Source organism: Sus scrofa, chromosome 13, assembly GCF_000003025.6.
Source record: "Sus scrofa isolate TJ Tabasco breed Duroc chromosome 13, Sscrofa11.1, whole genome shotgun sequence".
NCBI classification, from domain to species: Eukaryota; Metazoa; Chordata; class Mammalia; order Artiodactyla; family Suidae; genus Sus; species Sus scrofa.
The window spans coordinates 207,141,991-207,167,286 of record NC_010455.5 but is presented as its reverse complement, the minus strand read 5'-3'; the positions used below and the strand labels follow the sequence as shown (position 1 = coordinate 207,167,286).

The window sequence follows — 25,296 nt, the reverse complement described above, 5'->3', positions numbered from 1 at the left end:
CGGGGCAGCGGGGGCGGAGCGCGGGGCGGGGCCGACGTGCCTGCGCCACCGCCCCCGGTCGCAGGCGCGCACCCCGGGTACCTGCGCCGCAGGACTGCGCCTCCTCCCGACCGTGCCAGCCTCCTCGGCCACGTTTCTAAACCTGCTCCGTCTAACAAGTGGGGAGCGTTTAGGGAGGGGCTGTCGGTCACAACTTGTGGCCAAGCTGGTCAAGTACGGTGGCCAGACGAGAGGCAAGTCGGGGCGGCCAGAATGTGTCCCTCTGCCAAGCGCTGCCTGCCTGGCTCCTCGGAGGAATTTGTCTTTCTGGGCGCCGATCTGCTGCAACTTTGTTCCTTACACGTGACCGCCCCCAAGCTTTAGCTGAAGGCCCACCCAGAGGCGTCTGACTGAGATGCAAAAGGAATTAAGAGGCAAACCCGTCAGCATTCATTCATTCATTCATTCAGCTGTCACTCCAGGCAATGTTGGCTGGACCCTTGGAAAACTTGCACACTTGCAGCGCCTGGGCGGGGCGGGGGGGGAACCTGGGGTGGGCACCTGAGTCCGGGCGGTGGGCTCTACTTTGGCTGGTCAGTAGGGGAGTCACTCGGAGGGATGGAGCCCCTCCCCCATCCAACCCGCCCCTAAGTGGGGAGCCTGCGCAGTCACAGGAACACATTTGACCCCTGCTCTCCATAAGCCTGGTCACTGGCGGGAGGGTACCCGTGAGCCAGATTGGGGGCTGCAAGGAAAGGCACCCATCCTGACCCAGGGCTGGCAGTGGGTGGGGCCCACTAGGAGGCTGGTGGAGATGCAGCAAGTGTGTTCTGTTTCTTGAGCTGAGCGGTGACACAGGTGTGTTTGCCTTAGGAAAACTCAGCAAGGCTATGAGTTGGGCTTTGTGTGTGTTATATTTGTTCTTTATATATGTTACGTTCTAATACGAAGTTTACCTAAAACTATTCCACTGTAGGGGGAGAGCAAGTGGGAGGTGTTGGAGAGAGAGAATTTCTGTTCTGCAGAAATTGAGCGCGTCCCAGAGCCAGCCGTCCAGCCGGTGCCAGGAGTTACTCACTCCGTAGCGTACACTCACACTTGGCCGAGAGGTGGACTTTGCTAAGAGTTCTTATCATGAGTAACAACAGATGTTTCTTACATTTTGACAGAAGGGAAAGAGGGACCTCATCACTTCCACTTGTACCAAGTCAGGCACGGGTAAGAATCTGGGCGCTCAACTGACCTTCTGGCCTCAGGTTGAGAAGACGGGAGGGCTGCAGGGGTTCTGGGGGAAGACAGCCCACTTGGAATTGTCTGTGCCCTCAGGAGCCCACCCCTGCCTTGGGGTTGGCGGGCAGTGGCCCTCGCCATCAGGTGCACAGCTGTCATCCTGGGATCTCTGTCTCCATCTGTCTCCCTGCTGAGTCTCGTGGCCACCAGCCCCCACGTCACCCTCCCTCATCTGGGGGGGGGCGTGTCCACCAGGAGCTCCCTAAGAAAGGGCATCACGTTTCTGCACGTGTGAAATTGGTCTTACTCCACCCTGGTACTTGATGAAAGACTTGCTATGTCTAGAAATTCAGGCTAGAAGTCATTTTCCTGCAGAATTTTGGTGTCTCCCAGCGTTCCTTGCTTCCGGGATTGCTAGTGAGAAATCAAAGTCACTCGATTCCTCACTGTTTGCACAAGACCCGATAGTTCCTCCCTAGAAGCTGGCAGAACCTTCCTCTCCCAGGGGCAGTAAATTTCCACAGGAAGTACCTTGCATGGGTCTGTTCCCAGCTCCCTGCCCACACACGCTGGGTCCCGTGGAAAGTAACATAATGTCTTTTCCATCAAAGGAAATCTTGGTGACTCCATTTTGCTGAAATGCCTTCCTGAGAAACCCCCCCCCCCGCCTCCTCCTTCCCATTTCTCCCAGTAACAATCTGTTTCAAATTAGCCAGTGGGAAGCATGTGCGCCCTGACCTGACCCATGGGAAGGGGACAGGTGCATCACCTGCGTTAGGGAGAAATAGAGGAGGGTCCTTTGTTCGGCGCGTGCACTTTTTGGAGTGCCTGTGCCCTTCTGCGGAAGTAAGGAGCCTTGTCAAGGTCTCCCCGTGTGCATGTGTCTCATTTTTCGACACTAACGATCCGAGCCATGTGCCCAACAGTCCTTTTGTTTGTTTGTTTTTCCCCCTGCCATGGCACATGGAAGTTCCTGGGCCAGGGATTGAACCAGCCCTGGCCAGAGCAGCAACCCGAGCCACTGCAGTGACGATACCAGATCCTTAACCCACTGTTCCAGAAGGATGCAGCCGCATGCAGAGAGGGCAGGGATCCAACTCTGGGACTTTTGATCACAACAGCACGTGTGTCCTCTCTGGGACAAGTCCCTGCACTACTACTCCCCTGAGGACTCCCTCTCTGTCTTTCCTGTCACTCTTTCTGCAACTCCTGGTACATGCACTTCGGACCTCCCAGCTGATGGCCTAGACAGCTTTACTTTCTATTTTTGGAAAGTCTTAGCTTTCTTTTCCTATTTTATGACTCGTTTTTACTCTGCATTCAGAAAGCTTTATTTAGCTTTGCTATCCCAACCTTGTGTAAAGTTCTCCATTTCTGCTGTCATGGTTTTGCTTTCCAAGAATGGTTGTTGCTCTCGAAATGTTCCTTTTAACTGAGTCTTATTCTTGTTTCATGAATACAGAGCCTACCTCCCCAAGAATCTTCTAGTTTTATTTGATTTTTTTTCACTTTCATGCCTCCTTTCTGCATCTGTTTTTGTCCACCCCACTTTCTTTCTTTCCCTTGGTCTTGGTCTCCGCCATTCTAGAAGCCTCCTTTCATGTCTGGGAACCCTTGGCTGTCTGTGCTTAAGAGGCAGAAATTCTGAATGTCACAGGCCACTTGACAGGTGTTGGGTCTAGTTGTGAGGTGAGCCTGCTGGGTCACTTGGGGGTAACTCGAGGACTGCTATCCCTTTGGGTTGGTCAGATTCAAGAAAAGACTCTCCCAGTCTCTTGTCTGGAGGGGCTCGGAGCTGAATGAAGAGGTGGAGCCCTGCACACAGCCGTCTGCCTGTGGTGACCCCGCTATGCACTTGCCACGTGGCGCCCCTGCCTCAACTGTTGGTGGCATTGCCAGGTCCACACGCTCTGCTTGCCCCCTCCTGGCCTCTGCTGGGGTGAGGGAGGGGGTGTGGGGCTCCACTCCTCAGCCAGCCTGCCCCCTCCTCTCCTGCTGTCTGAGGTTCCCCCACTCACAGAGCTGGGGTCTCCACCAGGCGCCTCGGCTGAGGCCTCAGGACCCCTCAACGCTTGGCCAGAAGGTCCTGTGTTTACACCTGGGGTTCATCTGAAAGACCGTAGTAAGCAGACTGGCTTGCATGTCAGGGGACCCTGGCCCTGAACTGGCGCATCCCAGTTGTCTACACTGACTGCAAAAGCACCCCAGATCCCCACACATCAACCACAGATCCTGGGCTCCCACCAGAGGCCTCGTCGCCTGCCAGGGCCTCGTGGGCACCAAGGACACAGGTGCAGCACACCAGGTACAGAGAGGAGACTCGGGAGGGCACCCTGCCCGGGGAGGTGGTGGGGGTTGACAGGGAGCGTGCAGAATGGCTCCTGGGTGGGGGTGGGGTAGCAGGACAGACTGGGCTGGGAGCTGGGTCTTGGGTTTCATCATCCCCCTGCAACTTGGGAAAGCCCCAAAGCCCTGTGGTCTCGGTTGGCGTGGGGGGGGGCTCGCTTCTCCGTTTTGCTGCGGGGGAGTCCAGCACGCACTCAGGTGGAGGCAGCTGTCCTGTGGCCGCATGGCCGCTCTCCAGCCCCCTCTGGAGGGTCTTGCAGGAAAGGGTACCTTCGGGAAGAGGGCTGTGGGGGGAGGAGGGACGGAGAGGGGCGTGCGGGGCGGGGGGGTGGGGGGGGGTTGTGCAGAGCGGCGGCGGGGCGGGGGCAGGTGGGGACCAGGGAGGGGCGGGGCCAGCGGGGCTGGAGGTCCGCCCCCGCCCCGCCTCCTGGGCGCCCCTTTGGCTCCCGCCGCGCTGGAGGGTCCGGGACTGCCCCCATCGCCCTGCAGTCAAGTCCGCGAATGAGGGAGCCCATCGCAGAGAACAGGTGCCGCTAGTCCTCACCCGGCGCGGGGGGGGGGGTAGGGGGGTGGGGAGGGAAGCCCCGCGCAGCGGAGGGACCGCGACCCCGGGCCTGCCCACCTCCGCTCACACTCACGCAGCGCGGACAGGGCGGGAAGCAGCTGTCTTTAGGAAACCTTCCTTTTTTTTTTTTTTGGTCTTTTTGCCTTTTCTAGGGCCGCTCCCGTGGCATATGGAGGTTCCCAGGCTAGGGGTCTAGTCGGAACTGTAGCCACCGGCCTACGCCACAGCTCATGGCAACACCGGCTCCTTAACCCACTGAGCAAGGCCAGGGACTTGAGCCCGCAGGGACAGAATCCAGTCGGATTTGTTAACCACTGCGCCACGACGGGCACTCCAGGAAATCATACGCTTAAAGTTGTTTAAACATTAGTCAGAGTGGCCGAACAGTTTATCATCTATAATCCTTGCTTTAACGCCACTGTCGTTTTTTCAGACTTCTCCAGCCTTTCCCTCCACATACAGGCATACACGTGCCGTGCACATGCGCAGGCGACACACGTTTATACACATGTACTCACATACATGTTTATATATGTATAAATGTACACTTTCCAAATATGTACACGTATACAGTTGATCCTTGAACAACATGAGTTTGAACTGCAGGTCCACCTGCAAGCCACAGATGGAACCCACGCCACAGCTGCCACCTAAGCCACAGCAGTGACAACGCCAGATCCTTAACCTGCTGCACCACCAGGGACCTCCTATGCTGAGTTTTTTCAGTAAATATATTGGAAAAAAATTTGGATATTTGCGATAATTTAAAAAAACTCACAGATGAAATATCAAGGAAATATCAAAAGGAAGGAAATATCAAAAAAAATAAGAAAAAGCTAAATATGTCATGAATGCATAAAATATAGGTAGATATACATATAACACAAAATATATGTTAATCAACTGTTTATAAGACTTCTAATCAGTGGACTATTAATAATGCAGTTTTAAAGGAGTCGAAATTATGCTCAGATGTTCTACTGTGTGTATGTATATATATATACACACACATACGTACTATGTGCATGTATACATATATTTTACATATATATATGTAATTTAATCCCTATCTGTTCACCAGAGTTGCTTTATCATTCTTTTGTGTGTGTGTCTCTTGGAGGCTGCACCTGAGGCATATGGAAGTTCCCGGTAGGGGCAGAATCAGAGCCATAGCCGCTGGCCTACACCACGGCCACAGCAATGCCAGATCCGAGCCGCAGCTCACAGCAACACTGGATCCTTAACCCACTGAGCAAGTCCAGGGATCAAACCCGCGTCCTCATGGATGCAGGTCGGGGTCGTTTCCACGGAGCCACGTCGGAACTCTTGTGGTATCCTTCTTGCTGTCTGGGTAACGTCTCAGTCTCCGTGATTATTTCTCAAAATGTCCCTTGGATACTGAATATTTCTTTCATTGTCGGAGTCGTACTCACAGTTCTGCAGTGTTGGTGGCCTCCGCCCCACGCGGATCTGGAGGGACTAGTCAGCCAGCGGCCTGCAAAGAGGGCCGTGCCCTGGGGGGTGGGGAGGCGGCCACGCAAGAACAAGGCGTCTTCCCGAGACTAGGCTGCATCATGCACGGCCTGCGTGGGACGGGTTTCCTTGGCGGGGGGGGGGGGGCGGGGGCTCTGTCAGAGGGCTGGGGGGGTGCAGCAGGGCCACGTGGAGTGCACCGCTGTGGGCGTCACTTATCCAGCAGCTTAGAGCCAGGAAAAGCTGCAGGTGGCACAGAGTGGCCATCAGAGCCCCAGCGGCCTTGTCCCCACTGAGCCCCTGTCCCCTGGACCCCTGTGGGACCCCTGCCTGCAGTGCCCACACCAACCTCCCAGAGGGGCTCTGAGTCCCGTGCGAATTAAGGGGGTGAGGCTTCCCCCGACGGTGCGGGCAGCTCCAGGTTAAGTCAGATGGCGAGAGCTGGGTTACAGGGCGTGGTGGGTGAGGCTGCGTTCAGTCCAGCAGACAGCGAGCCAGGAGGTCCAGCCCTGCTTTGTTTTTGAGAGTCTAACTAACCACGATCCATTCTCAGCCTCGGTAGCTGACCTCCTGGCCCGCCCTCAGGAAGGGTCCTGTTGAGGCCTGAGTCCCCTCGTCCCTTCGCGTTGTTGCTGCTTTTTAGGGCCGAACCTGCGTCGGCCACCTACACCACAGCTCATGGCAATGCCGGATCCTTAACCACTGTTCGAGGCTCGGGGCCCACGTTGCTGTGGCTGTGGTGCAGGCCGGCAGCTGCAGCTCCGATTCGACCCCTAGCCTGCGGACGTCCGTATGCCGCCGGCTCAGATGGCAGGAGTGATGCTATTCCAGGGTCCCCCTGAACGGACTTGGCAGGATTCTTGCTCACACTGACGAAGGACCAAGGACAGAAGGTTGGGCCGACCCAGAGGAGCCTGACTAGAGGCGGGCCAGGGCGGCGCACCCCGTCCCACCCCCGAATTCAGGTGCAGAAGCCCCAGCCCGCAGCACCTGCGAGCGTGGCTGTGTTGGGAGAGAGGCTGTGACGACGGGCACTGGCGTTCTACAAAGGAGAGGCGTCAGGACACGGACACACAGAGGGACGACCACGTGAGGACACAGGAGAAGACAGCCGTCTACACACGCGGGAGCGAGGCCTTGGGAGGAACCAGCCCTGCACAAAGTGGACCTCAGACTGAGAGGAGATAAAATCTGTGGTCTGAGCCACCCGGTGGGTGGCGCTCTGGCACAGGAACCGTGTTTTGCAGACGGATGTACCAATGTAACCGCTGGCTGGTGCCCGCTTCCCCTCTGGGTGGACAAACGCCTCAGGGGGTACATAGCCGGATGCTGTTGATGCTGGACCAGCAAGACCAGCTTCCAGCCCCATAGAAAGACAGACAGAAAGATGGACGGTCAGCTCCTGAACCTCAAAGCAAAGCACGGGGGCTTCAACCAGCACTGCCAGCCCCCTCTGAAGGCGGACCATCTCTGCGGGTCACCCACTGTGCTGAAAATGCTGGGTGAGCACAAGGCCACCAGACGCGGCTGCCAACAGCGGGCAGGCCTGGAGCTGCAGCACACACAGCCCTCCACCGCCTCCCTCCATGCGCACCGCGGATGGGACTCCAACTGCTGCGTGGCCCTGGCTCGAGTCCTGAGTGACATTTCCTGAATTTGAGGGAAGTGACATGGGTGCAGTGGAGGCCACCAGGCCGCCAGTGGGAGCACTGAGTCCGGGGCTGGGTGTCTGTGGGCTTGTCGGTGGAGGGATTCTGCTGAGGCTGGGGTCTCCAGATGCCGAGGTGCTACTCCGTGGTGCCAGGGCTGCTGTGGGCTGAGAGGAGGGCCAGGCATGCCTGTGCTTAGTGGCTGCGGGGGTGCTGGAGGGTGTGGACACCAAGGGGCAGGGTATCTATGACATCTGGATTCACCCTGTTCCCCAACATACCCCCACCACTGCCACAGTCCCCCCATGTCACCCCCACACTTCACCAGCCCTGCTTCCTCCTGCAGGGGTGGGAGCAGGGACAGCAGCTGGGATGGTGGGGAGGTGCCCCCTCCCTGCCCGGCCCTCCCCCACCAGCCCTCCCCAGACCTCCCTCCTCTGGGTCTTCCCTTGTCCACAGACATGATCCAGCCTCCAAGCTGGGACAGTCCACATGCAGCCATGGCCACCGTGTCCCTCCTGGCATCTCTGTGCACTGCCATCTGCCCCACTGCTGCCCACCTGGCCCAGCCAGGCCTGGGACAGCTGCCCACTCGCTCATGTGACACCATGCCCTCACCAGTGGGTCCCTGTTGAATAAACAACTCGACCTTGTAGCAGGGGCACTACCCCCCTGGAGGGCATTGGTTGCCCCCCCAGCGCGGTCCCTGGCCTACACCCAAGCCCCACCCACCCCCACCTCGCAGAGGCTGCCGAATGTGTGCCCAGCACAGAGGGTCTCCGGAGGGGCTGGGTGAGCCGCTACACCCCCCAGCGTCCAAGGGCTGTGAGTCTCAAGCCTGGACCCCTATTCGTGCTGCTGTCCCTGCCTGGACCCCTGGGTGGGGACGCAAGACACAGATCCCAAATCAGCACATGCCCACCTCTGCCCCCATGCCCCTCCCCCAGGGCTCTGATCCCCATTCTACCCCCAGGTCCCAGTAGGTGGGGGACTAGATAGCCCTGCCATCTCCTTCCACCAGCACTGACCCAGCAGCTGTGCCAGGTCCTGGGGACAGGGACGTGGTGAGAACTAGGCAGGGTCCCAGGTCCCCCAGTGGCCGTTACGGGGGGACAGACACCACTGGGAAAGAGCACTGTCCTGCCCGTCGGTCTCCCGGGGTTGGGCCATGAGCCAATAAGCACAGTGCTGCCCCCTCCCGAGCCACGCGTCACCTGACTTCATGTCTGTGCCAGGGACACACCCCACTAGCTCTGACCCCAGTCCTGTCTCCTGCTTCCGCCTGAGGCCACCCTCCTCTTGTGAGCGATCTGTCACAGGAATGGCCCCCTGGGACCCCAATGCTCAGCACAGAGAAGAGCCACGGTGGTGAAGCTTTCCCGAATAAATGACTCTGAGTGAAGGAACGAGAAGGCGGCACGGGAGCCGAGCGCTCACGATGAGAAAACAGAGGGAAGGGAACTCGGAGCAGAGGGGTAGCCTGTGCAAAGGCCCCAGTGGGGACCAGCTCACCCTCTGCGGACCAGAGGAGGCAGGGGCAGGGGGGTAGGCAGAGGTGGGCGGGGCCAGGCCTCCCGGGGCAGAGGAGGGGGCAGGGGAGTCCTGCATCCTCTTCCCGCGGCCGCTCAGCCGACAGGCAGGCATCAGAAACAGGAGTACAACCCCCAGACAAACACACCACACTGGAGGGCACGTCAAGCCCACGGAAGCGACTTTAATTTCCGCGCACACGATGGCTTTCAGCCCACAGACAGGGCTGCTGACCAGCGAGAGGGGACAGCCCTTGGAACTCGCCGTTCCTGGTCCCAACCGGGCCAGCTGCCAGGGGAGGGTGCATGACCCCTCTGTTCCTTTCAGAGCGCGGTGGGTGGCCCATCAGGAGGGGAAGGTGGGCGCCTCGGCCAGCGGGCGGGACATGCTCTGGATGGCCCACTGCAGGATGCCGTCGAAGGGGTGCTGCGGACAGAGCAGAGACGGGGACTCAGGCCCTGGCCCGAGCCTCGGCGGACGCCCGCCATCGTGACGGGAAGGTGCCCTCCAACCCGGTCCTCGTCAGAGGAGGGGAAATGAGGCCTGAGCCCCCCACCCCACGGGGGGCCCCTCCTCCTGAGCTCCTCTGAACATGTCATAAGCCCGGGCACAGCCACCAGGACTGATCTGCCTTCTCCTGGCCTCTTCCCGGGGGGCTTGGCAGGGCCACACTGCCCACTCTGCTCCGGGCTTGACGCTCCGACAGGGCTGGGGGAGCCGTGAGGACACCTAATAGCCTGAGGAGTCGGGTGACCTGGACCAAAAGGGCCTTGTGAATCTGCCGCCCTCTGTCCACCTGTATTGGCATCTTGGGTCACCCCCGGCCCTCTGGGACCCTGAGGTCACTAAAGACTCCTGCACTGTCCAGGACCTGTCCCTGCCTAGCCCACCGCACAGGGCACAGCCCCTGTGGTCAGCTGGGATCCCCAAGGTGCCACAAGGAGGACACGTGCTGGCCACCTGGGGTCTGGGGACAGCTGGAGGCGTCTGACCGTTTCTATCAGGTCATCTTTTATTGGCAGTGATTCAAGCTGTTCACTGCGGGGGAGAGGCCTGGGTTGAGAGGGGACGCGAGAACTCCGCGAGGGGGGAGGTTCCAGGGTGCCCACCCACCACCCCCTACCCGGGGGAGTCACAGCCTCCGCGTCCCGCTTCAGCCACCCTGGTGCCAGGACTCTGCAGCCACCAGCTCCAGGGTCCAGGCCATGGGGCCTCCAGGGCAGCTAGAAAGGGGAGGGGCGGGCCCCCTTTGGCTCGTTTGTCCCCAGAGGGTCAGCACCATCTGGAGTGACGTGGGCCTGTGCCTTTTTTCTTTCTCTCTCTTTTTTAGGGCTGCTCGTGTGGCATATGGAAGTTCCTGGGCCAGGGCTGGAATTGGAGCTGCAGCTGCCAGCCTACCCCACAGCCACAGCAATGCTGGACCTCCGACTTATACCACAGCTTGCAGCAACGCCGAATCCTTAATCCCTCAGCCAGGCCAGGGATCAAACCCGCATCTTCACAGACACTATGTCAGGTTCTTAACCCACTAAGCCACAAGGGGAACTCTGGGCCTGTGGTTTTTGATGTGCCCAGAGCAGGGTCTCCCAGTCCCTCCCAAGGCCTGGGTGCTGGCTGCTTCATAGGCCTGGGGCCGGGGTGGGGGGAGGGGGCGCAGGTAGGTGCACCTGGCCGCGTGACGCATACCTCACTCAGGAGGGACTCTAGGTCATCCTTGTGCAGAACAGGCTCGTGACCAGCAGAATCATCCCCCGCCTGGAACCCAGAAAAAGAAGGAGGTCACTCCAGCCTCCCCACCCCTGCTGAGCTCATCCTCATGGAAGCAGGGCTCCCCCCTGGAGGCAGCAGGGGCCAGGGCGGGGCGGTGCCATGTGCTTCTCCAGGCAGGACCCTGGGAACTGAATTCTAGCATCTAACTCGCTGGACAGAAGCAGAGGGCACGTGAGCCAGCTCGTGGCTGCCTGCCCAGGGCCCCTGCACCCCCAGAAGGTGGCTGCCCAAGGCCCTGGGCCTGCCTGCCTCCAGGGCTCTGGGGAAAGGCCAGTCAGGAGGGACCTTGTTCCCAACAGGAAACCTGAGGCCCAGGGAGGAAAGTGCCCAAACCCACGTCAGCCCTTCAGCCATCCAAGTGTTCGGAGCCAACCCCTGGGCCAGGGGCCAGCTCAGGGGATGAGGCGAGTCCCCCTGGCTCACCAGCTGGGGGCCAGGGCGGCCGGGGGTGGGGTGTGGGGGGGAGGCCATTCTAAGTGAACCACGTGAAACTGCCCGATCTGTAGCTCAAAGAGTGAAATTGTGACACTTCCACTGGCCTTTGGAGGTGCCACCAGCCCTGGGTGGAGGCTCAGCACCAGCAGTGCTGACCGGTGGGCCCAAGGAGACAGGTGGGAGCCCCAAGTGCCAGGTCCCAGGGGTGTGAAGGGGGCTGGCAAGTAGGAGGGACGAGGTCATCACCACTTTGGGCCCCAGGACTCTTCTGGGGCAGGGATGGGGTCAGGAAGGCCCCCACTGAGGCAGTCAGGGCACACGCCCATCTCCCAGAGGCCTCTGAAGGGGAGCCACACAGGGACCCCCCAGGTTTTGAGGAAGCCCTGGGAAGTAAAGATCAGAAATGAGGCTGGGGTCCACTCCCCACCGTCCCCCTGGGATGGGGGTTGGGGCGGGATGCCAGCACCAATCACGCGTGCTCGTGGCTCACTCACACCTGGTGTGGAAGCGCCTTCCGGCTCTCCTTGCCCCACCCCCACCCCACCCCACCTCCAGTCACCCCAGGATGGCACTCCGCGGCCTGGGGTGACTGTGAGACAGGCCTGCATCCAACCGGTGACTTCATAGCCACCGTTGCTTAGGAGGGTGGCTGTTGTAAGTAGATTTAAGTTATCAAACGGGAGTCGATTTAAACAAAAATACTGTATGTACGCAATGAACACACGGTCGGGAGGTAAGGTGAACACCCCCGAGGCGGGCGCCTAGAGCCACCCCTGGAGATGAGCTCCCCCCACCCCCTGCCCCGCGGCGACGCCCCCTCACCTGCGCCGCAGGGCCCGCGGCTGCACAGAGCTTGGGGGTCCCGGGAGCCGGGCGGGCGGGGCTGGGGGCGGGGCTAGAGGCCGGCGCTCCCGCCCCGGGGGCGTGGCAGGGGGCGGGGTCTCCGGAGCAGAATCTACAGCGCGGGGAGGCCCTGGCGAGAGAGAAGAGGCTGCGGGGCTGCGCAGAGCTGGGAGCGTCCACTCTAGAGGGTGGTTCGCGGAGCGGTGGCGGGGCGGGGGGCACCCGCCCTCCCTCGCCCCTCCCCTTCCCCCTCCCTGGCCCCCGCTCTCACCCAGGCCGGGCGGCGCCCGCCGGGAAGTGGCAGCGCCAGTGGAAGGCGGCGGCGCAGTGTGCGCACCGCAGCACGTCCGCGCCGTCCCCGCACACGCCGCATCGCGCGCCGGACGCTGGGCCCTGCGGACGGACGATGGCGCAGTGACCCGGGACGGGGAGAAGTGCACGGTGCCCTGGACCCCGCCGGGGCTGAACGGCTGGGAGGGGCGCGGCGACGGGCGGCGAGGTTTCGAGATCCCGGCCAAGGGAAGTCAAGGGCCCTCTAACTTGGAGAAACCAGGCGCCCCGACCTCGGTCCCTCTTGGGGCTGGTCGGGGGTCCCCGAAAGGACGCTACCCCAGAGGGGGCTGGGAGGCCTGGGGCTCCAAACCGCCCCGTTTACAGCCGTATCTTTGTGAGGCAGGTGTAATGAGGGTTTCAAGATCCAGAGAGAAGGGTCACACCCCCGTCCCCTCCCCCTGCCTCTCAGAGCTCCCACCTGGTTCTGGGTAACCTCACAGCCCCAGCAGCCCCCGTGCCTCCTTCCAGCCTGCTCCCGCCCGACGCCCTCCCCAGGACCAGCCTGGCTGCTCCTTGCAGGGGTCTCCCCCAGCCCCCAGCCCTAACGCCCATCTGACTCCTGCCTCCTTCCCCCTGCCTGTCCTCTCCTATTTCAGCTTCCCTGGCTGCCCCTGGACCCCGAGCTCCCTGAGGACAACCACCTGGACCCCAGCACCCCCCTCACCTGTGGCCCCTCAGGGCCCACACACAGTAGGGGGCGCAGGGCTGAGGGGTCCAGCACAGGAAGGGGGACTGCGGAAGGTGGGGCCAGCAGGTGCTTGTAGGTGACAGCAGCATCCATTCCCGCTGGGGGCTCCCTGGGCAGTCCCCTAGCCTCCTCTCCGGCTGACCTCAGTCCCAAGAGGACCTGGAACCAGAGGGTCAGTGCTCAGAGGGGCCACAGGGAACTTGCCCAGCACGGCACGGGAGTTAATGACCCCTGGGACTCTGGGAACCGCGGGCCCGTGTTGTGGGAAGAACCCGCAGGTGGGAGAGGCCCAGGTGCAATTCCTGGCTCTGTGGCCCCCGCAGGGTCCCTGGCCCTTTCCCCACGTGAAGGCAGGAGCCCTGGGACCTCACAGGCTGTCCCAGGAGACACAGCACACACTGGGGCACATGTCGCATCCTTCATGTCTTTGTGGCCACGGAACGCTCAGAACATTCGTGGAGAACATTATCAGTAGTCAGAGGACATCCCCTGACTCAGCCGGGGCCCCCACATCAGAGGCTTGGGAAACCGGGTCCTTGTAAGGGCTGCTTCCCAGGGGCCAGCGCCCCCATAGCCCCACAGGAGAAAGTTGAATCGGTGGGGCCAGGCTAGGGCAGGGGTGCCTGGCCCTGTGGCGGGGGCAGGCCTGACCCACAGAAGTGGCCAGGAGGCAGGGAGCAGGAGGACAGAGAGTCTGGGAGTGGGCTGTGCGTACCGGGGTCTCTGCAGGCGGCTCCTGGGGCCGGGGCGCCTCAGCCCGGGGCAGGTCCTGCTGGGATCGTCCCTGGAGGCAGCTGGAGCACCTCCAGGTCCCGCTGCTCATGTCGTTGTCAGCCAGAGAGGAGCAGAGCAAAGCAGAGGGGACAGTAGACTCGCAACCCCCAGCGCGGGGGAGGCCTGGGGCTCCTCCAGCTCGCCCTTTCCCAGGTAGGGAAGGAGGGCCAGCGGGGGAAGTGGGCTGAGCGGTGGAGGCAGGGCCTGCCCAGCAGTCAGCAAGAGAGCAGGATGCCAGGGCAGTCACCCCTGGTGCTTCCTTGGTGAGCCCCAAGAATTCCCCACACCCTGCCCAGCAGCGGCCTGTGCCTGGCCTGTTACATCGCTGGCACGGCCCTGGTTCCCATGGGGGATGGTGCCCACGGAGCAGAGCCGGTCAAGGGCAGGAAGGAAGAGAAAGGAAGGGGGGCAGCGTGGAGTGGAGCCAGAGGACCCCAGCCAAACCCCTTTGTTTTAGCTCAGAAATGAGACCTGGGCAGGGCCAAGCGGCAAGTGGGGGCAGGGCCGGGACCACAACTCCCACCCAGTGCTCTTCGCCCAGACCAGAGCCCTGGGGCTGTGGGAGCGGGTGGGGAGGGCAGTGCCCCCCCCCTCGCCGCATGGGCCAGGACAGGGGGTGCAGGAGGCCTTGCGTGGGCTGAGGATGGGGGCAGCTCTGTGGCCTCTGTGCCCCCCTGCCCCTTGGAGTCAGACGTTGCTGTCAGCTGCGCAGGGGAGTGTGGTCTGGGGAGATGGGGTGAGAAGGGACAGTTCTGCTCCGCCATCCTCCGTTCAGCTCTGCTCGAGGCCTCTCCGCTCTCCGGATGGGAGACTTCTGGACATGCCCACTCGGGGTCGGCGGGTGGGGTCGGCGGGTGGGGGCGGAGGGCCAGGCTCACCTGGGGATGTCCCTGAGTGGCGGGGACAGGCAGGCCAGATGGAAGGCCCGGGGACAGCCGTCACAGCAGATGAGCTCCCCGCCGTCCCGGCACACGGCGCACTCGTCCTCGTTCTTCTGACGCAGTCGGGAGACAGGCATCCTCTGCGGGACCCGGGATGGGCGCCCTCCCGGCCAGACGGCTCCCCGGGCAGCATCCCCCAGGGGCACCCAGGTCCCCAGCCTGCTCCCTGCCTGGAATTCCGCCTTGCCTGCCTGCTCCCCAGGGCTCCCCGAGGCCCCTCTGTCTGAGACGGTAGCCCCGAACACCTCCTGGGTCCACCCCCCTCGGGAAGGACTGTCCTTAGGAGAGCCTGGTGTCTCGTGGGTGCCTGTGCTCCACGCGGCCGTGAGACTACAGCCCACCCCACACAGCCCCTTCCTCACAGGGCAGCGGAGGGGCAGGCCCAGCAGTGTTCCCCCCACCCCCCGCCTCTGTCCCCTCCGCTTGCGCCCCAGCCTGGAAGGTGCCTACTGCACCCAGCTGGATGCCACCTCCTTCAGAAGCCCCCCGGGGTAGCAACCCCCCTATCCCAACTCTGCCAGCCTGGGAGCTCCTGGGGGCGGGCAGGGGTCCTGCTCATTGCTGAGTGCCCGGGGCCCAGCAGTCTCTGGAGAAGGTGCTGGAATAGATGGCTGGTTCTACCTTGTTCAGAAACAGTGCTGGGAGCCCGACAGTTTCCACCACTCACCCCCTACCCCCGCCCCCCCAAGGGCACAGCTGTGAGACTCGGAAGAGCCTGTGCCTGGACCGAACACTGTGGGTTTAAGAGCCCAGGCTGACTTGCTCGCTCTGACTTAAGAATTTTTGCAATTGCGTACTATCAGAAAAAAAAATACCACTAAAAGAAAAAAAGAGCTCCACTCTGCGAACAGCAGCTTCGACCCTGTCCTCCAGCCCTTGCAGCCAGGCGGCCAGGCGGCCAGGTGAAGAGGGAGCCACCCTCACCCCTGGGATCCTGGGGACAGGCTGGGCGTTACCTGGTGCGGCTGGGGCTCACTGGGAAGGGCAGGAGGGGCTGGGGCCCTGTCCTGCTGGCCGGTCCTCGAATTGCCTCCACCCTGCGAAGGAGAGGGAGGGTCACCAGCAAGGGATGCAGCGGGCAGGAGGGGCAGTCCCCCTCCCCCAGGAGAGCTCTGGACCCAGAGCTGCCCCTGCTGCCCAGGGTGCGCTGGGAGGGGGCCCAGGGCCAGGCCTCCCCAGGGGCGGCAGGCAGTGCTTACAGGGGCAACCGCTTGGGGCCCCTTGGCTCGGACCACGGTCTTCAGGCCGCCGCCCCCACTGCGGGTCTTGTTCTTGGTGCTGCTGCCGCCGCCGCTGCCAGGCTCTTCAAACTTGCTGGGAGTGTAAAACTCCCCCCCAACCTGGATGCACTTCTTGGAGCCAGCTGGGGGGAGAGGGGGGGCCGGGCAGGGGGCTGTACAGCTTGCTGTTCCTCCCTCCAGAGCTCTGGGGCCAGGGTCCTGCACAAGGAGGGGTCCACTCCCTGGGGAAGCATGTCTCCCAGATTCACGGCCTCTTGGAACCCCGGAAGGCAAGCTCACTTGCAGGTAGAGTCTTTGCTGGTGGGATTGGTTAAGATGGGCTCACTCTGGACCTTAAGTCCAATGCCAGTGTCTTTATGGGAAGAGAAGAGGACGCAGACAGACACAGGGAGGAGACTGTGTCCAGACGTGGCCACAAGCCCGGGGAGGGGGGTTGCAGGCAGCACCAGGAGCAGGGAGGCCGGGAGGGTTCTGCCCTACAGCCTCCCCAGAGAGCAAGCGGGGCCCCGCCCGCACCTTCATTTTGGAGTTGCCCCTGCTTTGAGCCACCTAGTTTGTGACACTTTGTCGTAACAGCCCTAGGAAACTACTGCAGGGGTCTTCGGGACCCTCCCTGGTGGGTGAGGCCAGAGCCCGCATCAGCGCCCAGGGTCCTCAGCATCCCCAGAGGGTGCCCAGCGCAGCGACTGAGGAGGAGGGGTGCAGGAGTGGGGCAGGGGGCGGGTGCTGCTCAGACAGTCCAGAGTCGCCCAGCCCCACCCCTCCGAGGCGGCAGACCCACTGCAGGGAGTGGGGGCGCTGGCCGCCTAGTCCGTGTCCCGCTGCCCTGGAGCCGCCACGGAGCTGAGTGGGGACGCGGAGTCCCTGGCAGTGCCCTGTCTACCTGAGCCGAACACCTGCTGGATAAGGATTCCCTCCAGGGCCCCGTGGGCCCCTGGGACGTCCCCGGACGACACGGCCACGGCTCTCTGGACCGAAGTGGACATGCTCTGGATTCCTGGGGGAGGGGACGCAAGATGGGCTCAGCCACTGGGACACGGCCCTGAGCACGGCCAGTGGGGAGTCAGAACCCTTCCTTCTTTCCTCCAGGGCAGACCAGACAGACGGACGGACAGCCCACGTGTAAGCGCAGCGACAGCCCTGGTGTGCGCGCGAGCGTGCGTGTGTGTGTGTGTGTGTGTGTGGACACGAATGCAGTGTGCTAGGAGGCGTGTGAGCTGACTGGACACAGCGGGCAGGAATGAGCGGGAACCCTGGGCAGCAGCCTTCGGTTGTGCTGGGGGGAGGCACCGTCCCCAGAGTCGGCGCTGGGGTCTCTGGGGTCCCAGGCTGTATCCAGCCCAGGGACCAAGGAGGACTCTCAGGAGGAAGCAGAGTCCAAGCCCGCCCTGAAGGACCGGGCACTCAGGTGGGCACAGGTGGGGTGAGCCTGGGCATCCCCCCTTTCCCAGGAGCCATGGAGGCTTTGGGGGGGCCCTGACCCCTTGACCTCCAGCCTGCTCACCATTGCCCAGCGGGAGGCACTGTGGCTCTGCATTGCTGTCCGGCTTCTTGGAGGGCTTGGCCTTGGCCTGGGAGCCTGCTGGTGGGGGGTAGGGGGAGCAGAGACAGCCTGGCCCCCCTGTCCCTGCTGGGCCAAGGCTGGGGGCAGGTGGAGAGCCCAGGTGGGATCTCCCCAACTCCGGCAGGTCCCCTTGCTTTCCCAGCTCTGGCGCCCATCAGGAGAGGGAAGGTACACCCCCAGGGGGCAGCAGGGCTGCCGGACCCATCCAGGGTGCCCGGCCAAGTACCCAGAGGGCCCTCTGCTAGGCTGGCTCTGGGCCAAGCAGGAAGGGCAGATGGTCCCAGGGCCTGGTGTGAAGGAGGGTGTCAGGCTCCCGGGGGGAATCTGTGCCCCCTCCCCTCCCCCGCTCCTCACACCGGGTACCTGGGCTGGAGGTGGCCCTCGGGGACAGGGCTGTGGGCGGGGTGGCCCGCGGCTCCTCCAGGGCCTTCCTCTTGGCAGGGGGCCTGGGCAGCAGCACAGCGGCCTTGGAGCTGGCCAGGGGCTTCCTTGCCTTCCGGGGCTGGCTGAGGTCCACATCTGGGGGCACAGGGGCAGGCCCAGCCTCAGGCCCAGCTCGGACACCCTGTTCAGGTGGCTGAGGCCTTGGCCTCTTAGAACCCCAGGCGGTCTAGGTGACGTCCCTAAGCGCCCCCTCCCGCTCACATCCAGCTGGGGCTCAGAGGACGACTCAGCTGCCCCAGCGAGGGAGGTGGGGGGGGGGGCCCAGCCCCGGTGCCTCCACCTTTGGGGAAGCTGTCGAGGATGGGCTGCAGCCTGGCATATCTCTCCAGGTTGTAGTCCTTGAAGAGAACCCTCCAGAAGTCCAGGATGACGGCCGTGTCCCGGGTCAGAAGCCAGGAGAGGAGCGCGTGGAAGGCCTGGGAGCAGCCCTCCTTCTCCTTCAGCCGCAGGGTCTCCTGAAGCAAAGCAGGGGATGGGGGTCCTGCCTTGCCCTCCCCAGGTACCCCTTCTCACCACCTCGGCTGCGGGGACAGAGGGCGAAGGCTCACCCTGGCACCTGCCTCCATCCCCTTAACTTGGAGGCATGTGGGGCTGGCACGGGGGTCTGGGGGGGGGGGGCTGGAATCCATCCCAGGGGGCCATGCTCAGCTTGGAGGGAGGCTTGAGGCGGTGTGGGAGGGGGCTTTGGGGATCTGGGGTGGGGGCACTGGAACTTGTCCTGGAGACCGGTCCCTAGGTTGGTGGGTGGGGCGGGGGGCGGGGCTGCGGCATTGGGGCTGGGGGCGGGGAAGGGTGTTGGGGGCGGGAGAGGGGGGAGGAGCGGGGCGGGGGAGGGGAGGGTCCATCTGGAACCGGTCTTCTGCGACCCTGCGGGCTCCTGGGCGCGGGCTTGGGGAAGGCTGGGGCGTTGTTGGTCTGGATTGGGGCCCACCTGGAACTTGTCCTCGGGGACCACTTCGTGGTCGGCCAGCGCGTGCAGCAGCGGGAAGGCGCTGTCCACCGCCACCGCGATCTCCGTGCGGTGCAGCCTCAGGAGGCGGCGCAGCGCGGCGTCCCCACCCGCACGGGCCTCGCCCGCCATCGTGGGGCCCGGGGTCGCGGGGCTGGGGGCTCCCTCTCCCCGCCTGGGGTCCCGCGGCCTCGGGGTGTCGCTGGACTTGTGGGATGTCTGGGCCGTGCCTGCCTCCTGGCCTCGCGCTCGCCCTGCGCCGCGGGGCCCTGGGCGGCCACACCTGGCTGGTGGAGAGGGGACCAGAGCGGGCTGAGCGGCCTCCCGGGCCGAGCGCGCGGGTGGGTCTCTGATATACCTGGCTCGCGGTGGAGACAGCAAAGGCGCTCCGTCCGAGCCAATCAGGGCGCAGGGAGCTTCCTCAGAGGCAGGAACGAAACTTCCCTGTAACCGAGAGAGGACCGCGCCCGACCTGACTCAATTCCCAAAATGTGGTTCTGGACAGCATCCCTTGGGGCCCTGTTCAAACGGAGGGAGCCAGGACAGGTGTTCACCCACCCGAGCATCTCAGGCACCTGCGGGTCTGCTCAGGTCCGCCAGCAGCTCAGAGAGGCCAGGACAAGGAGTCTCCATGGGCTGCACTGGGGTAGCATCCTGGTGGGGCGTGGGCGCCTCCACAGCTGCTGCTCGGAGCCTCAAACCTGGGGGTGGAGGATGGGTCCGAGGGGGGACCTGGGTCTGTGTCCGTGGGTTCAGCTCTGGGCCTTGCCTGGAAGCCAGGTGATGTCCAGCAAGTCACTTTCCTCTCTGAGCTTCAGTCCCCACGTTCCAGGAGTTCCCCCATGGCGCACTGGGTTAAGGACCCAACTGCAGCAGCTCCATTCACTGAGGAGGTGCGGGTTCGACCCCCAGCCCAGCTCAGTGGGTTAAAGGATCCCGCGTGGTCGTAGCTGCAGCTCAGATTCAGTCCCTGGCCCAGGAACTTCCATAGGCTGGTGCAGCCATAAGACTAAAAACTAAAAATGAACGCATTCCACTGGGAGTCCCCCAGGTGTGTTAGAAATTAAAGCTTCTAGAAGGCAGCTGACTCCAAGGACAGGCATGTCTGAGTGTGGGCCATGGGAGCCTCTGTCTTTGCCTGGCTCACAGGCAGACACCCCGGGAGCCTTCTTGGGGGGGGGTCAGAGGCTGGGGACAGACACCCCAGGGGAGTGGGCAGGGCTGCCTGGTGGACTGCGGCAGAGGTCCCTGGCTCTAGGAGCAGACAGCTCCCACAAAGGGGGGCAGGGGCCAGGTGGGGGCAGGAATACGGGACACCGGCCGGGCGGGGGGGAGGCCTGGCCTTGCGGTCAGGCTGCAGAGCCCGGGAGGACTTTTGGGGGGAAATGACCGGGCCAGTCTATGTTAGGGGAGGAAGCTGGGTGCTTGTGGATGGGGCTGGGCAGGGGTGTGGCTCCAGGAAGCCCGGGGTTGGGGGAGCCTTGAGCTGGGACCGGCTGCAAGGGGAAGGGGGAGGGGACTCCTGGCTGCCTGGGTGGGGGTGTCGCTGGCGCTTCTCCTGGGTGTCCGCTCTCATGTTTTATGCTGAGGTGGGAGTTCAGGGTGAGGTGCTATGGGCGCCCGCCCCCTGCGGAGGGAGCCCTGCCTTGGCCTCCCAGCCTCCTGGCCTGGGCCCCTGACGGCTCTGCTCTGGGCGCTCCAGGGCAGGTGTTCTGGGCTGTTGGGGAGCAGGCCTGGGGAGGCGGTGTCGGAGGTGGAGACCTGAGCTCCTCTGGCCTGGAGCCTGGCGTGGGGGGCAGTGGGGAGGGCTGCGGGGGCGTCATCTCAGGGGCCAGGACCTGAGTGTGGAGCTCTCGGGCTGGCTCACCTGTAGAATGTTCTGGGGACGGACCTGGGAGCAGGGCCCTGGTGCTGCCCATCTCTGGGTCTGAGCCCACTGGCTACGGTGCTGGGGGGGTGGCCCTGGAGATGTGGGGCTTGGGGGCCATGCCTGCCTGCCCGACATGGCCCCCACATTCACACCCAGAGGTACCCCGATGTCAGGGCCTTGCCTGTGGCCTGGGGCGACCAGCCCAGAGCCCCTAGTTCCTTCGGCATCGTTATCACACCTCACCTGGTTGCATTTTCTCCCCGGGGTGGGGGGACTGAGTGGTGTGGGGGACACCTGCCAAGGGACATGAGAACCTGCCAAGAAGATAAAGTCTTTACTTTGCTTTTTAAAAGCCCCGGTCCCTGCAGGTGCCCTGTGTGGTCAGGCTGGCCTGGCCACTTGGGGGGGTCCCCAGCCTCCGGCTTGGAGGTTAGCAAACAGGCTCCCGTAGTGTTTTGGACTTTCCGCCACGCTGGGGGTTTCCGCCGCTGCCCCAACCTGCGGGTGACCTGGAGCCGCCCAGGATGTGTGACCTGGGTGACCACAGATGGGCGGGGGCGAGAGCCGCGCTGCCTTCAGCCAGGTCACCGCCCTCGGGACTGGAGCCTCCCTCCTCCAGGCAGCGGCGCAGCGACTTGCCTGCCCCTTGGGGGCGGGAGCACGTCTCTGAGCCTCTGTTCCTCTGCGAGGGGCGAGCTCCGGAGCTTTGCCCGCAGCGCAGCCACGCTGCATACCCAACGCGCAGCCCCACCACACACCAGGCCCCGTCCTGAGCACCTAATCTCAGGACTGCCCTGCTGGGTCAGAGCCTTACCATTCCCGTTCTACGCACAGGGAGACTGGAGATCAGAGAGTTTAAGGACCTTGACCAACGTCACACAGCCAGGAAATGGCCTAGGATGGAGGTGCCCAGCTCCGTGCTCTCAGCCCTCGGGACCCTCCTTGGGTGCCCAGGTCATGTGAGGCACTCCCTGCCCACGAGGAGGAGGACAGGCTCCCTGCATGACTAGCCCAGACATCACGGAGGAGGAGGTCCCAGCCGCCGGGTCGGGCCTGGAGGGGACCCTGTCCCGTGGCTGCTTGGCCTGGGCCCCTCATGGAAGCCTGGACACCGCAATCTTGCCCTTTTCCCAGACAGCTCTCCCCAAAGAGCCGGGGTGCCAGGCATCAGGAATCCTGAGTTGGGATGTCTTCAGGGGCCCTCAGACAGCAACCCAAGCCCCAGCTGGAGGAGCAGAGCAGGAGAGGCCCTGGCCCTGCCCCCGAGGACCCTTGGGTGGTGGGCACCAGGGGAGGGACAGTCCCCTGGTGACTCCGCCGGGACTTGAGCGGCCTCTCTTGCTCTCTAGCTCCTGTGGGACTCTCTCTGGGCCTGTTTCCCAAGAAAAGATGCTCAGCATCGTTACTCATCGTGAAAACGAAAATGAAAACCGAATGAGACACCACTCCACACCCTCTAGGACGGCTCTTATCAAAAAACAGACAAGAACGGGCGTCAAAGAAAATGCGGAGAGGCGTTCCCGTTGTGGCAAAGTGGCTAAAGAATCCGACAAGGAACCATGAGGTTTGCGGGTTCCATCCCTGGCCTCGCTCCGTGGGTTAAGGGCCCGGCATTGCCGTGAGCTGCGGTGTAGATCGAAGACGCAGCTCAGATCCTGCATTGCTGTGGCTGTGGCTTAGGCTGGCGGCTACAGCTCCGATTCAACCCCTAGCCGGGGAGCCTCCATATGCCGCTGGTGTGGCTCTGAAAAGACAAAAAAAAAAAAAAAAAAAAAAGAGAGAGAGAGAAAGGAAAATGCGGAGAAACCAGAATCCCCACACAGAGGTGGCGCAGTCACTCTGCAAGAATGTCCTGCGTCTCCTCAATGACTGAAACGGCTTTACCGTGTGACCAGCAGTTCCTCTCCACGGTGGGTGCCCCGAAAAGACGAGAACAGATACTCAGGCAAAAAACCTGTAGAGAAATAGCAGCCCTATTCACAGCAGCCAAAGAGTGGATGGAGTTCCCACCGTGGCTGAGTGGTTAACGAACCCAACTAGCATCCATGAGAACGCAGGTTCAATCCCTGGCCCTGCTCAGTGGCTTAAGGATCCAGCATTGCCGTGAGCTGTGGTGGAGGTTGCTGACGTGCCTCGGATCTGCTGTGCCTGTGGTGTAGGCTGGCGGCTACAGCTCCGATTCGACCCCAGCCTGGGAACCTCCATGTGCCGGGCATGCGGCCCTAAAGAGACCAAAAAAAGAATGGAAACAACCCAAACACCCATCTACGAAGAATGGATGAAGCGAGGTCCATCCATACAATAAAATACCACTCCGTCACAACGTGCAGGACCCTCGAAAACACTGCACTCAATGAAATAAGCCAGACAGAAAAGGCCCTCTGGTGTGCGATTTCATTTCTGTGAAATACTCAAACCAGGTCACTCCATGGAGACAGAAAGCCGATTCCAGGAGGTGGGGGAAGAAGGCGTCACTGCTTGAGAAATGCGAGGTTTCCATTCGGGGCGATGAAGCGGTTCTGGAGACAGACAGCGTGGTGATTCAGAGGACGCTGCGATGGATCAATTCCTCCTGAGGTTTAAACTTCTAAGTGGTTACACAGGTAACTTCAGGTTCTGTGTGTTTCACTGCAGTAACAATTAATTAATTTTTAGGGAGTTCCCGTTGTGGCTCAGAGGATTATGAACCTGACTGGCATCCATGAGGATGTGGGTTCCATCCCTGGCCTCGTTCGGTGGGTTAAGGATCCGGGGCTGCCGTGAGCTGTGGTGTAGGCTGGCATAGATGCAGCTCGGATCTGGCGTTGCTGTGGCTGTGGTGTAGGCCGCCAGCTGCACCTCGGATCACACCCCCAGCCTGGGAACGCCCATGTACTGCAAGTGAGGCCCTAAAAAGAAAAAATAGTAATAATTTTTAAAGATCAGTTGGGCACATTTGTGTGGCTCTATTTCTGGGTTCTCTTTCTGTCCCATTAACCTCTGTCTGTCTATACCGCAAATATGTGGCTACTGTACCCAGGTGAGAAATCTTGAAACCCTGTGAGATCACTTCCTCCCATTTTATATCTTTTTGTTTGTTTTTCTTTTGTCTTCTTGGGGCTGCACCCACAGCATATGGAAGTGCCCAGGCTAGGGATCAAATCGGAGCTGTAGCCGCCGGCCTATACCACAGCCACAACAGCCCAGGATCGGAGCCTCATTTGTGACCTACACCACAGCTCAAGGCAACCCCAGATCCTTAACCCACTGAACAAGGCCAGGAATCAAACCTGCGTCCCTATGGATCCTAGTCAGGTTCGTTAATTACCCAGCCACAATGGGAACTCTGCTTTTATTCTCTTTTAAAATTGTTTTATCTATTCTAGTTCCTTCGATTTTCCATAAAAATTTTAGATTGGTCTTGTCTCTATCTACAAAAATTCTTGCTAGGATGTTGATAGAAATTACAATTTGGGGGAAATTGTCATATTTATTAGGTTGAGGCTTCCACTCCGTCTTTGTATGTTTCTCAATTTATTCAGAACTTCATTGATTTCTTTAGTCAATGTTTTATAGTTTTCGGCACAGATTCTACATATGGTTTGTTATACTTACACCTAAGGTTTAAATTTTTTTGAACAAGTGTAAGTTGTTTTTGTGCTTTAAATTTTAATTTTGGTGTCTCTTTGTGCTTTTAATTTTTATTTTGGTGTCCCTAACAATTACTCATTGTTAGTGTTTAGAAATACGACGGATTTTTCACCTGTTCACCTTATATCCTACAACCTTGGAGATTCATTTTACTTGTTCTGGGGCTATTTTCGCTTTGTTTTGTTACAGAATCTTCGGGGTTTCCTGCAAAGACGGCTATGTCATCTGTAAAGAAGGCAGAGTGACCTCTTCCTTCCCAGTCCGTGTGCCTTCCGTTCCCTTTTCTTGCCTCATCGCACAGGCCAGGACTCCCAGCACTCTGCTGATAAACACGATGGGTGGAGGTCCCTGCCTCCTTGCTGATCCTAGAAGGAAAAAGCTCTAGGTGTTTCCTAGATGCCCTTTATTATGTTTGGGAAATCCCTTCTATTTCTGTGTATGACAGTTTTTCTTGTGAACGGGCGTCAAATGTTGTTAAGTGCTTTTTCGGCAATTGATTCATGTGATTGTGATTTTTCTTCATTAGCCTGTTAATGCGGCAAATTATATGGATTGATTTTTTTTTTTCAACTATTGAACCAGCCTTGCATCCCTGGAATACACTGCACTTGGTGGTTGTATATCTTGTTGAATCTGATTTTCTCATATTTTATTGAGGGTTTTTTGCATATATATTCACAGTATATATTGGTCTGTGGTTTTCTTTGTTGACTCTGTTTGGATTCGATATCAGGATGAGATTGGTTTTGTTACAGGTTCCAAGTCCCCTTCAGGGAGAAGAACCCCCAAAGCCACAGGCCACGTCTCCTTGCCATGCCCCTTCCCCGACCTTGACCTGCCTGGGCTGCTCACTCCCTGCTGGGGATGGACCCTGGCCCAGGCCTCACCCGCCCCTGGGTCACCTGTTCCCCATGCAAATGAGGCCTCCACGTTCAGCCAGTCTGAAGGTCAAATATGCCCCATACGGAGATCAAACCACACTCAGCCCGTAGGGCACATGGGGGCTGGGACAGGAAAACTTAGTGGGTCTGGGGTGGGAGAA

At 61.1% G+C, this 25,296-nt stretch overlaps 1 protein-coding gene across 1 annotated transcript; it reads right to left on the bottom strand.

Moving 5' to 3' along the window:
* Positions 8,932-18,886, bottom strand: AIRE (autoimmune regulator). Its single transcript, XM_021069857.1, is given in 13 exon segments — positions 8,932-9,198; positions 10,459-10,527; positions 11,800-12,213; positions 12,818-13,000; positions 13,557-13,656; positions 14,494-14,609; positions 15,513-15,593; positions 15,756-15,919; positions 16,681-16,794; positions 17,302-17,376; positions 17,725-17,880; positions 18,086-18,310; positions 18,658-18,886. Coding segments are annotated over 13 exon segments (2,007 nt in total). The 3' UTR covers positions 8,932-9,117.